At 34.6% G+C, this 15,870-nt stretch overlaps 1 protein-coding gene across 2 annotated transcripts in view; it reads left to right on the forward strand.

Moving 5' to 3' along the window:
* The window catches only part of LOC110031188 (peptide chain release factor APG3, chloroplastic), a 75,742-nt gene extending 60,499 nt beyond the window's left edge, over nt 1-15,243 (forward strand). For both annotated transcript variants that reach the window (XM_020734273.1, XM_020734274.1), the window contains exons 10-15: nt 10,408-10,480; nt 10,865-10,997; nt 13,002-13,059; nt 14,090-14,137; nt 14,266-14,349; nt 15,150-15,243. In XM_020734273.1, the coding sequence (XP_020589932.1) occupies nt 10,408-10,480; nt 10,865-10,997; nt 13,002-13,059; nt 14,090-14,137; nt 14,266-14,349; nt 15,150-15,221 (468 nt within the window). In that variant the 3' untranslated portion in view covers nt 15,222-15,243. The remainder of the gene's footprint in view (nt 1-10,407; nt 10,481-10,864; nt 10,998-13,001; nt 13,060-14,089; nt 14,138-14,265; nt 14,350-15,149) is intronic.
* The last annotated feature ends 627 nt before the right edge of the window (nt 15,244-15,870 follow it).

Genomic DNA, 15,870 nt, shown 5'->3' on the forward strand with positions numbered 1-15,870 from the left:
TCTCTCTCTCTCTCTCTCTCTCTCTCTCTCTCTCTATATATATATATATATATATATATATATATTTCCAATAAAGCCCGAGCAACTCCTCGAAGCCCTAACCCAGCAGAAAATTAATAGGAGAAACTACCCAGTTCCGTTACTCCTCCAGTACCAAAGAATTCCAGCAGCGAACATCAAACTGAGAGACCCAGCTCCAGATTTTGGAGCCAACCCCATGTAGCAATACTGCAATTTTATAAATGTTACCTACCTGTATCCAAATGATAAAAATTACTAGAATATGCCTTCCTCTACTCCTGTATTACTTAACCCTTAACCGAGGGATACTCATATTATCACCATGTATTAGAATTCTAAGAGCAGGAGGAAGCACATGACATGCTTTCAAGTCTAACCCCCAACAAGCTAGCTAATTAGCTGCGCTGTAACCTTCCCTTGGTATGTGGCTCCACATTACATTCAAGCTTCCCACCATCTCGAAAATAAGATTAATATTTAATGAGACGTACCAAGGTGTGGGTCTTATACCTTTTAAGAGCTCCAAAGAGTCTAACTCTACATGCATAAAGCCTACTTTAAGCCTTACCGCAGCCTTCACCGTCAAGAGGACAACCTAAACTTCGGATTCCAAAGCACAATGTGCCACACAAGGAGAAGAAAAGAAACATATACATTTACTTGGTATGATCCCTGAAAATACCACCAGCACCTGCTTTCCCATTAGTCCAGCTTCCATCAGTGTTAACTTTAATCCACGGTTTACATGGTTTCCTCCAGATAACTTGGTTGATAATTTTTTCTTTCTTCCTCCTAACTACTTGATTTTTTCCTGCAAAAACCTGGCATCCGAAATGAACAGCCTCCACCTTACCATAATCCACTATTAAATATTATATATATATATATATATATATATTTATATATGCTATAGCATTAGCATCCACACACTCCTTAGTTAATGCATCTTCGTGCTTTTTTGAATTATGCGCCATCCAGATAAACTACATTATTACATATGGTATTCTGTAACGTATATGATTTATATTTGTTCCTGATTTTCGCTAGTCAACACATTATTTCACAGATAGCCACCCTGTTTCAGGACCTGCATTTCAAAACGTAGCCCGATATCTTCCATACTTTGATTGTGTATGACTAAGGCAAGAAAATATGCATCATATTTTCCTCTTCTCTTCTACATATGGTGCCCTGTGAGGGAATCCACAACCCTTTAAGTTTAAGAACATCATGTGTAGGAAGTAACTCATGATAAACTTGCCAGACAGAGGAGATAGAAGGAGATAAGAACTTGCAGCAGACATATCTAGTCAATCCCCTTTAACCAGTTGGTGTAAATTTTGATAGATAGCTTTAGTGATTGAGATATTAGGATTGTATGTTATGAGAATTGTATCTTTCTTAGATCGATCAAATGGAATCTTGGAGATGGAGTTTGCTAATTCATTCCTCACCAGGCTAATCAACATCTCTTGGTTTCAGCTGTTTTCAGTCAAGCAATCAACAACTCTCATGTTCCCCTACCCCTCTATACATAAATTATCAAAGTCGTTCATATGCCAGTTATCCTTTCATAAATAGAGATTACCTTCTCCGAGATTCCAAAATATGTTCTTATCAGCATATGATCTCACCTTTAGCATGCCTTTCCAAATTTTAGAGTCACCATTTCCAACCTCTACATCAGAACGGTGTTTCCCTTTACAATAATTAGCATACATGTATTGAGCCCAAATTAATTTCAGCAACATGGCTCATCTTTGAAACCAAGACCCACTACAAGACTAGGTTTGCAAAGTTTTTTCCATGACATCCATACTATCTTCTTTTTTTCACCAGCCCAATGGAACTGGTTAAAATTTTTTCAAGCATTGATTGAGTACTCGTTTTAATCTTCATCACTTGTAGAACATAAAGAGAAATAGTGTCTAAAGCACTTTTCAGCAATGTTATTCTCCCACCAAAAGAGAAACAAATTAGTCTAATCTCTATTTCTTCCCTTAATTTTCCCCACCACCTCATCAAATTGAATTTGTTTTCTCCTCCCTTTGATCAAATTTACCCCAAGTATTTTAATGGCAATTCCGCCATTGAGTAACCTGTATGCTGGTTCACCCATACTTTTTACGCCATATTCACATTTTTCCCAAAGAAATGTTGGCATTTACTAGCGTTGAAAGTCATACCTGACACTTTTTGAAACTTTAAGACAAGTTTATGTACCTTTTTAACAGCATGTTTGCTTGCATTAGTAAAAAGAATCACATCATCGACATATGCAAGGTGGCTAATCAACATAGAAGCCCTATGATGATATTGAGTTCAACGATATCCTTTTTGCAAATCATTCACCATTCTTGAGAAATAATCAAACAACAATATAACAAACGTAGGCGATAGTGGATCGCCTTGTTTTATACCTCTGCCTGGAGAAATTAAACCACTTGAATTCCTGTTTATATGCACTGTGTAGTGGTTACCTTCAAGCCATCTCCTTATAAGATTAAAAAAATGCTCTTGAAAACCTCTTCCTTTAAGCACATTTATTATAAAATTTCAGCTAATTGTGTCATATGTCTTCTTCAAATCCAGTTTTATGATTAAATTTGCACATCTGCATTTCCTATCAAGATCATACATAAGCTCCTTTAACATTGCCATTGCGCAGATGTAAAAAGTGGAGGGTTGTGTTAAGTTGTCCACAGCCATCGTAAAACTTGTCGGAAAAAAAATCATATGACTCCTTTTGATTATTGTGTAAGTGTTAGGGCGTCCCCTGGAAGCGACCCGCTGTATAGCCTGAATACAGTGAAAAGTTTGCAAGGGCCGCTACAGCGGTGCCCGAGTGTAGTGTCAAATAAGCAAGAGTTCCTATATTACGGACGAATGCGGGTAAAGCAGTTAGTCCATGAAACTAATGAAACTAATATTATGATAGGATATTGGAATATAGGTACTCTCAATGATAAATTAATGAAATTAGTTGATATTATGATTCATGAGAAAATTAATATCTTATGTATTCAAGAAACTAAATTGGTTGGAGAAAAGACTAAGGAGATTGATAATTTAGGTTTTAAACTTTGATATTCTAGTAAGAGTCGCACTAGAAATGGTGTAGGTGTAATTATAGATAAGAGTTTTAAAGATAATGTTGTAAAAATTAATAGAGTTTGAGATAGAATATATAGCCCTTAAGATTATCATTGATACTAAGATTTTTAATATTGTAAGTGTTTATGCTCCTCAAGTAGATTTAGATACAGGGTCTAAATATAAATTTTGGAATGACTTAGAAGACTTAATATAAATGATACATCTTGAAGAAAGATTTTTGTTGGAGGAGATTTAAATAGGCATGTCGGTAGAGTGGTAGAAGACTTCAGAAATACTCATGGTGGCTACGGTTTTGGAGTAACTAATAAAGAGGGTAGAGCTATTTTAGATTTTGCTTTAGCATATGATTTTGTTATTACTAATATTTTATTCAAGAAAATAGATGAGCATCTTATTACTTATAAGAGTGGGTCTAATAAAACATAAATTGATTATTTTCTTATGAGAAGAAGAGATCGTCGAGATTGTAAAGATTATAAGGTCATTCCAAGTGAGAATTTAAGTACCCAACATCGTTTATTAGTTTTAGATTTTAAGATAAAGAGTTATAAAATAAAGAATACTAAGACTCATCATCGTAGAATTAGATGGGGGAATCTAAAAGACACAAATAAAATTATTTTTATGAGTAAAATTGGGATATTCATGAAGAAGAAAATGTTATGTGGGATAAAGTAACAAATACTATTTAACAAGTAGCAAAAAATATGCTTGGAGAATCAAACGAAAAAATTTTTATAACAAAAATAGTTGGTGGTGGAATAATAATGTGCAAGAAAAGATAAAGTATAAAAAATTATGTTTTAAAAATTGGTTTAAATGTAACAGCATAGAGAACTGAGAAAAATATCAAATGGCCCGTAGGGAATCTAAAAGAACAATCAGTGACGCTAAAAATTCTGCTTTTAATGATCTTTATAATAGATTAGATGCTAAGGAGGGTGAAAAAAATATATATAAAATAGCCAATAAAAGAGAAGAAAAGTAAAGATTTAGCTCAAGTAAAGTGTATTAAAGATGAAAATCAAAAAGTACTTTTCTTATAAAAAGATATTCAACATAGGTGGGTGAGTTATTTTGATAATAAATTTTTTAATTAAGTTTCTGAAAATACGATCGACCCTAGTGATCTTAATATCGTGAATAATAATAAAGCGTTTCATTTTTATCGTCGCATTAGTAAAAAAGAAGTTGAGGAGGCTTTAAAGAATACCAAGGGTGAAAAGTCTGTAGGACCTGATGATGTCCCAATTAAACTATGGAAATATTTAGGAGATTTGGGAGTTTTTTTGGCTTACTAAACTCTTTAATATTATTTTAAAAACTAAAAAGATGCCCGAGGAGTGGAGGAAGAGTATTTTGGTCCCCATTTTTAAGAATAAAGGGGATGCACAAGAGTGTGCAAATTATAGAGGAATTAAGTTGATGTGTCATACTTTAAAATTATAGGAGACAGTAATTGAACATAGGTTATGACACAATACAAAGATTTCTCATAATTAATTTGGATTTATGTCGGGCGGGTCTATCATGGAAGCTATACATTTATTGAAGGTTTGATGGAGAAGTTCAGAGATAATAAAGAGAATCTACATTTGATTTTTATTGATTTAGAAAAAGCTTACAATAAGGTTCCAAGAGTTACCCTTTGGAGAGTTCTTGAGAAGAAAGATGTTGATATGACTTATATTCAAGTCATTAAAGATATGTTTACTAGAGTTGTTACTTGTGTTAAAACTGAAGGAGGATTGACCAAATATTTTCCTATTTCTATTGGATCACATCAGGGATCGGCTTTAAGCCCATATCTTTTTGTTTTAGTTATGGATGGTCTTACTGGACATCTACAGAAGGATGTACCTTGGTGTATGCTTTTTGCTGATGATATCCTTCTCGTGGATAAAACGAGCGAAAAAGCCCAAGAAAAACTTGAATTGTGGAGGTGTACATTGGAGTCTAAAGGCCTTCATTTAAGTAGAACTAAAATTGAATACATGGAATGTAATTTTAGTTGTAGCAGCTCTAATGACAGAAGTGTGACTTTGGGTGATCAAACTATTAGAAGGTGTGAACGATTTAGATAGCGTGGGTCCGTTGTTCAAAGCGATGATATAGATGGGGATGTTAATCGTAGAATTCAAGTTGGTTGGTTGAAATGGAGGAATCCTTCGAGCCTTTTTTTGTGATAGAAAAGTACCGTTTAAACTGAAAGGAAAATTTTATAAGACGGCGGTGAGACCTGCTGAGACCTGCAATGCTCTATGGGTTGTCGAGATGGGAATGATTAGGTGGATGAGTGGCTTTACACTTAGTGACAAAATGCGAAATGAATATATCCGTAATAGGGTTGGTGTAGCTCCTGTGAAGGAAAAAATTAGAGAAAGTCGTCTTAGATGATTTGGTCACATTAAATGTCGATCATCTGATGATTCGATTAGGAGAGTAGATGTTTTAGATTCGACTTGTGTTAAGAAAGGCAGAGGTAGACCTAGGAAGACTTGGGCTTATTGTATGGAAAATGATCTTAATTTACTAGAACTAAATGAAAATATGACACTAAATAGAATGCAATGGAGAAAAAGAATTCATGTAGCCGACCCCACGTAGTGGGATTAAGGCTTTGTTTTTGTTGTTGTTGTATCATACATTAGCTCCTGAGCCAAAAGGAGCTTGTCTGTGATGCTTCTACCCTTTACAAAAGCAGATTAATTCATTTTGATTATCTTTGATAGGTGGGGTTGCAATCTAACCACTAAAATTTGCTTATTACTTTAGAGATCACACTAGTCAAGCAAATGGATCTAAATTGATCCCAGGTTGATTTTTTCCTTCACTTTAGGTATGAGAACAATCGTGGATGTAGAGAAATATTTACACATATCATGCCCTTTAAAGTGGCGTTGTATAGCAAAAATTACCTTCTCCTTAATAATGCTCCAACTCACCTTATAAAATTCTGCAGTGAAACCAGTTGGACTTGAGCAAATCCTAAACGCTCACACATCACACAGGCAAGAGCTGCAACCCAAGACTTATTGGTTGGTAGCCTAACCAACCAACAAGTTATCTAGGCTGCATTTTAAAGAAAGGGCCCAGTCCTAGACCAGTAATGCATCCTCACTACTCTTGATCATGTGCTCTTATATCATCTCTCTGTCTAGCGATCCCACCTGCATGCCAATGCTCTCATCCTTAGGATCGCATCTATCTCTCTATCTCTAACCCCGTCCTCCCTCCCTAGGACTCGTCGCTAATCAAAGTTACAAGCCTGTGTGATCCCCTTTCTCACCTAACCACTAGAGACTTGTTGACATCATCAACCTTCATTCACTGGATACTCCAATCGTCACCAAGCATCTTTCCTATAAAAAACCCTACCAACTTCGCTTATATCTCTAGATGTCAGACACTTATACTTTTTTTTGTTGCTTTTCATCCTCAAATGTTGATTGCTTGAACTTTACTGTTGTCGACGTTTGTACCTCACCTTAGTGAACAACATTTCTACCAACCACGCCTGAAGTTCGTCATCCCAGCTCTACCAGACATTATTTCTCTCCTTATTACCTGCTCTCCAACCCACTTTCTCTCTTACATCTCTTTTTCACTCTCACTCTTTTTCTGTCTACCTCCCTTTCCCCTTCTAAAAGAGAACAAAATTCCCTATAGATATTATGTTCTTCTTTTACATTTTGTATCATATATTAGAGTTATTTAACCTACTGAGCTTATTAGATATTATGTTGGTCATTATTTAAGGCAAAAAAGGGTGCATGTGGGCCCCTTGCCAGGTAACCCAATTTTTTTCATGTTTCTTAGAGTTTTGATGTACAATGTTATATGTTTAATAAAAGAAATGATGTTTGTGATGTAAATTAAAGACTTTTTGTATACTGTTAAGTGTTTTAAAAGTTTGGCAGTCTATTTTGAAAATTAAAGCTATTCACACTTCTTATTAATGAGTATGATGAATCAATTTGGATGATTATGAAAGTGCAGTTATGTTTTGTGATGATCTAGATAGTTTAATTTTCTACTCTCTCGATTCTGATTAGTAGAGTTGTAACAAGTGCTGGTGAAAATATATCGGAATCGGTTATTTGCCTATTACATCTCATGACTAATTGAGAGGGTGATCAAAAAGAGCGTGGCATCACTAGTTGGTCCGCCTCAACTTGGCTACATCTAGCCTGCCTTCTTCTCTCCCTTATTCTCATTATCATCTCCTTGATCAATTGTATCATGGTTATTATCTCATCAATCTGTGATTTTTTCCAACTGTAATTAACTCTGCATTTATTTTTTCATACATTGATTTCCTAAATCTGCTGAAAATAAATTCATCACAAATGCTGGAATAAAACACAACTTGTTTTCTCTGATTTTTGTTAAGGAATTAGATCTCAGGCTTTTTTCATGGCAATTTCATAAGCTGCCGCTTCGATCATTAATACATATAAGCTTTCATTGCTGCATTTCTCTCTGTTTTTTTTATATAATGATCTAGAGGATAAAGTATACATAGAGGTCACATCAAGATTTTGTTAAAATTTACACCGAAAGGTATTTAAACTATATAAAATGCATGTATGAATTGAAGCAATCTCTAAGTGCAATGTTTGGAAAGTTCACTAAGATAATACTCTGCAACATGTACATATAAACATATTATATTTTGTTATTATATATATATAGTTAGAAGTTATATTTGGAATAATTTATTCTTGTTAGAAGTTATGAAGATTAGATTTATTTTCTAATATAACTTTTTTTTCTTTCCTATTTTAGATTTATTTCCTTTTCTGTTTTATGTTGTTTTCCTTATCTCCAAACAATTAATATGAATTGATTATTAGAGATCTTAGGTGTTATCTCTTTTTTCCTTCTAATTCTTTTTATTATTCTTTCTATTCTAAGATCTATGTAAGAGTCACTTATACCCTCTTTCATATCAATAAAACTATTCCGCATTATTCTGAATTTCAACATGATGTCAGAGCTTTGAAACAAACCTTAGAGTCTCATGTTGCCGGAAACTTTCTATTCATTGCAATCGGCTTGCTGTGTTGCAGACCTTTCCTCCGTCTTTTCTTTTCAGTTTTTCTGTCGGAAACTTCCTCTCCCTGTCTGCCCTAGACGCCAAAAACTTCCTCTTCCTGCAGAACCTAGCTACAGGAACTCTTTCCTGCAGGAATTAGCTGTCGGAACCCTCTCACTGCAGGCCTTAGATGCCGGAAACTTCCTCCCCTTGCAGACCCTAGCCGTTGAACTCCTTCCTGCAGGAACTAGCCTTCAGAACTCTCTCATTGAAAGTTCCTAGAAGCTGGAAATTCTCTCTACTGGGTGGAAAACTTTGTGCAGGCCGCAAATTTCAGTAGACTTCCTTGACACATCTTCCTACAATCTTTCTGCTGCATGCGGATCTCCTTCCTGTCTGCACTGAAGTTCCTCTACAATATGGAAGAGAGCAACAACAAGCTCTTCCCTATTATTCTTCTTGTCCTTCTTAGCTGGAACATAACTCACCTCCTCCTCCTCCTTTGATTTGCTTTTCTCCACAAGCTTGCCATCCAAAGCTCTTCTATGAACATCAGAAGTATGGCTCTTGGTATCTATCTCCATCGCACCCAACACTTTTGGTTTCAATGTTGGACTAGCTTTTTTAGTGACAATCTAGTCATGCGAGGTGGCAGAAGAAAGGGGAAAGATCTAGGTGCCAAGAAGCATTAAAGAGGGACATAATGAACGACACATAGCAAATGTTAAAAGATATGAGAATTCATTTCTGATGCATGTTAACTTGATTGGCCAAACGATAGGATCTTGATCCAAGTTATAGACGACTCAGATGATGAGAGAATTCATCTCTTAATTCAAGATGAGGTTTCCAAATGGAGTCAAAGAAGACTAAATATTACCTACAACACCGTTTATCTCGATTGGGATTTAAGGTAGGAAACCTTAAATTCTCCATGAGATGTGACTATGTCAAGAGTTACGGGTTTGTCGCTATGTTTGGTTGTTATTTTCAACCAGGCCTAAACTTTCTTAAGTATCAGTTCCACACTGTTTATCTCGATTGGGATTTTAAGGCAAGAAACCTCAAATTTGCCATGAGTTGTGACTACGTAAAGAACTATGAGTTTGTGGTTGTTTTTGATGTTGATTTTAAACAAAGCTTAGATTTTCTTAAGAAAACAGTCCTCACTTCAATGGAAAAATCTTGCTCTGGTCCAGGCAAGATGGAGCTTTGCAAATAATGATGAGATTTTTTTAACTCAATTTCAATAGATAAATTCGTGCTTCCATTTTGAAGTGGAACAGCAAGTCAATGGGCTTTTTTAAACTTTTTTGGGTTCAATGGAACTGTAGGTGTTTGGAGAATTAAGGCATTGGAGGATTGTGGAGGCTGGTTTGACAGAACAACTGTTCAGGATATTGATATTGTTGTTCGTGCCCACTTGTGTGGATGGAATTTTATTGAAATATGTCAGGGTGCTTTGCGAGGCTCCAGAATCATGAGGCTCAAATAAGCAACAACACAGATGACATTCAAGCCATGTCGTGCAACTTTTTTTGTAGGTGTTCTTCTTTTTTACCTGCAGGCCTCCGGACCTTTTCATTCATCGGAATTCTTCTTGCAGCAGGTCCTCCTCTGGAGTATTTTTCTACAGTAGACCCTCCTCCGAAGTTTTTCCTGCATCAAACCCCCTTCTCCGGAGCTTTTATTGCAGCAGGCCTTCCTCTGGAGCCTTTTCTTGTAGCAAGATCTACCTCCTGCAAGGGTTTTTAATTTTTTTTTTTTTTTTTACAGGCCATATCTTGGAGTTTTTCCTGTTGGTTTGGAGAGTCAGCCATACTTGATGCTTGTACTTTCCAATTTTACCATATTGCTTCTCGTTTTGAAGCTATTTGTTTTGCTTCTCAATTACTCTCAGAAGTACTTTATGCTTCCTTGAATGTAGCCTTTTGTGCATCCTAATCCCATGTGCTTGGATTTCATTCAAGTAGCCCGCCAAACGTCTGGGTTACTCTAAAGTATTCGACTCCTAAGGGAGATAACCAAAGTATCCTTATATTTTGTCGAAAGGCCCAATGCTCGAAGAGCCTCCTATGGCACATATCTTAATATTCAATCTCAATGACATGCTTGATTCTTACAACTCACTGCCATTTAAGCATTTAGCTTTAGGGAAATCATGAGATTTGAGCATCTCCAGCTTTTTTAGCTATAAATTATTGAAATTTCTTGTGATATGTTGTTTACAGGCTGATGAAATTGACGTTTTAATTGATCCAAAGGACATTACAATGACAACTGCAAGATCTGGTGGCGCAGGAGGTATATTCAGACAATATTTTCAGTACTTTTGAAATAAATTCCATGCAATAATGAGAAATCATTATTACTTTGCCCTTTTATTATTATTTTTAGAGAAATTTTCAAACAGACCAAATTATTTTGTATTTACATATCTAACATCCCAAATTTGATATTTACATTTATCACACTTTGGTTTCATAAACCTATGCATGGAAGATGTATCTCACTTTTAAAAGACAGTGATGATAGTATTTTTAATGTGATGTTTACGATTTGAGTGGTATGCATATAAATATGAATGTTTAAGTGTTACATATGTTAATACGTAAGAACTGTGTTATTTATGGAAATGCCTTTATTTTTAAAGGCTCTAGATTATTTGTTGCTACTTGGTGGATGCAGGGCAAAATGTCAACAAGGTCGAGACGGCTGTTGATCTGTTCCACAAACCTACAGGGATACGCATCTTCTGCACCGAAGAAAGAACACAGCTTCAGAACAAAAATCGCGCCTTTCAACTGCTTCGTGCCAAACTGTAAGTAGGGAGAAATCTGGAGTCTGAATCCGGCTGTTTCACCTCCCATTTTCTGTTCAAATTTTCTATGATCCAAGGCCACACTTTATGGGCCTAAAGTTTGATCTTTTAATGCCTTCTATATTTCCATGAATCCCTATCTTTTCTTCCCTTCCATGTTCTCCATCCGTTGTTGTCAAGATTGAAGATTCCAGTGCTAACTACAGATTGTTTGCCTATTGTGTAAGGAGATTAACATAGAGTTTCCTTTTATGAAGAGGTTAATTTGGAGGTTTCCTCTACTTTGTGTGCGGTGGAGCTCATTGACTTTGTTGCAACCAACAATTCAGACCTAGCTTCATAACTAGGAGTGTTAAATTGAGTTCACGGGTCGAGTTTGGGTTTGATCTAAAATTGGCCTGACTCTAAATTGTTTCAACGCAAATTCTACTTGAATATTAAATGTGTTAGAAAGTCCAATCCCAACCCAACTCACCAATTCAAACTTGACTCGTATAGCCTGTTTAGGTTTAGCTGATACATAGTTATTCGGGTCAATTTCTAGCAAATCTTTTGTCTCTTGAAACAAAGGTCACAAAATATTAATTTTGTCTATTAATCCCATATTGTAGATCTACCGGCCTCTTTTGTCTTAACTATATTATATTACTAGCATGAAAAAAAAAACTAATTAGCTTGAATAGGAATGTCGCAATATTGCAAATCAAAGAAAAATAGGAATGCTACAATCTCCACCACCTCCAACCCAACACCTCCACACTAGCACATCAAGACACCAACACGTCCACCACACCACCAGCACCACCTCCACACACCAACACCTCAACACAAATAGAACCACACACTAACCACCACCTTCACAACCACACACCAACACATTCACACAGAAACTCCCACTTCCACACACTACCAGACACCACATAGACAACTCCATCTCCACCAGACACCACCACTTCCACACCAACACCTTCACACATCGGCTCATCAAGGCACCAACACATCCATCACACCACTAGCACCACCTTCACACACCAATACCTTTACACAAACAAAACCACACTAACCACCACCTCCACACAGACACCACCACCTCCAGACACCAATCACACACCACAAACCTCCACACAGATAGGGGGAGTCATAGAAGAAGGCCAAAGCAACCTTGGCAAATCAAAGGACATAGCAACAAACATCCAATTCCTTCATACGCTTTTGACATCTACTTTATGAGTTTTATCAAAGCATACACAACACCTGAAACATTGCTATTAACAAATCCAACACTATATTTCATCCATTTCTCAAATTCTTACTGCCATGAGAAAATTAATGATAAAATCTCAACCCATATTTATAACATACACATCAATCGAAACATTGTTATTAATAAATCCGGCACCATCTTTTATCCATTTTTCAAATTCTCATTCAAATATCCAAATTCATGATAAAATCCCAACCCATATTCAAAACATACACATGACCCAACATATTGCTATTAACAAATCCAACACCAACTTTCATCCATTTTTCAAATTTCCACTCAAATATCAAAATTCATGATAAAATCTCTACCTATATTTTTTATTAACAAATCCAGCACCAGAAATCAAACATGACAAAGCCACCATGAAACAAGGCAAAGCCACCATTAAATCACCCAAATCTTTCATATTACGTTAAAAATAGCACTATTTTAATTTTTAAAAGGTGAAATACACCTTTTCATCCATAGCTAAGGTGGTATGTATGCAAAACTTGAAGTTTAAGTGTTAGATTTGTAAATACATAGGAATTGAGAGGTATGTATGTAATCTTCCATTTTCTTAGAATCTTTTATTGTCTCGCTCAACGTTGATCGTCGCTCAAAATTGACCATTGTAGTCTAGCGTTGACATTAATTTTTCAATCATGTTTGCAATTTTTAGATGGAAGTTTTATTGGATTATTTTCTTTATATTTTATATGTTTTTTTTTTTTGTTTAATTTCCTATTGTTTTGCAGTTATGACATCAAAGTAAGAGAGCAACAGGAATCAATGAGGAACCAAAGAAAATTGCAGGTTCCCATTTTTAACCAACACTGCATATCATGCTAAGACTTATCTTGCATATAACTTGCACTTGCCCATAAATATGTTTGTTATGAATGAGGTCTATTTGAACCCACCAAGAATTAATTCTAATCAAAAAATAAAAATGCTGGACATAATCCTAGTAAAACAAAACCCAAAAAGTTTTGAAAGCACAAAATGCTATGAAGAAATGAAATATTTAATTAGTCATGTCGTTGACATCGAGTGCAAAGTACTCTCTTTTTCAATTCAAGCTGAATATGGAAACAAGAAAATGTTATTTCTCTTCAAGCTAAAAAATACATAGACCTTATTTATCTCTTCCTAACTCCTCATTTATCTCTTCCTATCTATGTTAATTGCATTAAGGGAAATTTAAATACATACCATATAATTCCAATGCATAAAAGTGTGCATTTGACTTTTAAAATTAAGTAAAAGTGATATTTTTCATGTGATGTTAACGATTTCAGCGTTAGGAATGTAAACATTAAAGTTTGGGTGTTAGATAATACATAAGAATTGTTTGGTATGCTAAACGCCCCCTTTTAGTTAGAAAAAAACATGGTTTTACTTTATTTCCTCTCTAATATTGCCCTCCATTCTTTTGTTGGGTTTATGCTTCATGTAGTCCGTATTCATATTCTTAATCGGCTTTTCTCTGAATGAGGCACGTTAATGGAGTTTAACATATTACCACATAATTCTGATATATTTACAATTCTAATGCCTAAATTTCTATACTTACTTTTGTGACATGAATATTCAACATCAAATAAAAAGTTTTGCTATAATTAACTTTTCTAAAATGAAATAAATCTTTTGATTCTCAAGTGTTTTGCTGTAATTGTGACAATAAAGTGTAATATAAGCAAATATTATAGCTTAGGTGTTAGATACATAAATACATATGATTTATGTGATATTTATGAAAATCCCCTTAGTTTATTAGTTGCATTTCAGTTTGGCTATGTTTTAGGTTATTCCAAATCAATCTGAAATTATCTGCATCACGCAGGTTGGAACAGGTGCTCGCTCCGAGAAAATCAGAACATACAATTTCAAGGTAAGAAAATAATTTGTTTTTTTATAAATTTAATTATTATTATTATTATTATTTACTGTTGTTATTAGCTCCTTCGTAAATTATTAACTTGTTATATTTGTTAGTATAAAATATATTTGTTTTTATAGGACAACAGAGTAACCGACCATCGTCTCAAGATGAATTTTGAGCTTACGTCCTTCCTTTCGGGTGACATTGAGACAGCCGTACAGGTTATTATTATTATTATAATTACTTATTGGAATATGGTATCTAGCTTTGATATTATGGGGATTTACATGACCATATATTTATTTGAATTTTATATTTCTTTATATAACTGGGGTAGACCCATGTAGTTTGTCGCTCTTCAAACATAGATATTTAATCATATGGGAGGGCAATTTAGTTTCTTGCACTTCCTGAAATATTAGTTTTGTTTTTTCTTAAAATATAGTTTTGCTCTTTGTTGCTCTAGCCCCTCCCATATTTGGGCCTAATTTTCTATGGGAACTCCTGACGTAGCTCTACGTGCTGCGGAGATTATTCCTGAGTTATTTTCATATTATTCCTGAGTTATTTTCATGTTATTTCTGGGTTATTTTCAATAATACTGAAATAACCCGCGGTCTTTATTTTTTGATTATTTTTTGATTATTTCGAGATTATTGAAAACAACCCAGAAATAACTTGAAAATAACTCAGAAATAATTTTCACCGCACGTAGAGCTACGTCAGGAGTCTAGACATAAAATGCGCTCCATATTTGGAGGTTGGTTCTACTCGTGTATATAAACCCTAATTTTTTAAAATAATTTTAAAAATTACTAATATTAACTTTTCTAAAGTGAATTGCATAGTTCCATGCATGTACGTATTTTCACTCAAATCTAGGGTGGTATGTAGCGAAAAATTAAAATTTGGCCGTTGATATATAAATACATAGGTATTGAGTGATATTTATGTGAATCTTCCTAATATAGTTTTGGAATAAACTAAAATGGACTTATTTTATTTAAAACTGCTGGTGCAGTCCTGTGCCGCAATGGAGCAGAAAGAGCTTTTGGAGGAGCTGGCAGATTCTCTCTCTTCAACAACTGTATGACCCCTTCTATATTGTCCAAATAATATATATATATATAATGTAAATGTGAATGTTTTGAGGTATTGAACTTTTTTTTTTCTGTTTATCATTTGTATTATTTTAGTGCTGTAAACTTTGAATAAATAGACTATTGCGAAGAATTATGACAATGATGAGAAATGATTTTTCATTTTTATATAGTTCAATTTTTTTTCCCTAAAAAATTGTTGAGATAAATTAACATGAAAAGTGAAGTACTTGAGGCATAATAGCTGGAAAAATCAAGGTCTTATATAGCATTTTTGGTAATAAGCACAAACTAATACAATGGTTTTGACCAAATTAATTTGGAACATTTACATACATGCCTATCAATTCCTATGTATTTATATATGTAACATTTAAAACTTCAATTTTTACACCCATAAGACCTTATTTATGCAGGAAGGAGTATATTTGATTTTTTTAATAGTTAAAATGATGGAATGTTTTAACATGATATAAAATAGGAGTTCTTACCTACATAACACTTAAAGCCTTTCTATTTGCTTGTCCAACACCTAACCTTTGCTATTTACAGAACTACCACCATAAATCTAATTTCTCATTTATTTTACCGCTTCTTCTCTGTTCCATGTTCAACCCCTAATTTTTTGTTTATGTAATCTCC

The sequence above is a fragment of the Phalaenopsis equestris genome, unplaced genomic scaffold (assembly GCF_001263595.1).
Source record: "Phalaenopsis equestris unplaced genomic scaffold, ASM126359v1 Scaffold000787, whole genome shotgun sequence".
NCBI classification, from domain to species: Eukaryota; Viridiplantae; Streptophyta; class Magnoliopsida; order Asparagales; family Orchidaceae; genus Phalaenopsis; species Phalaenopsis equestris.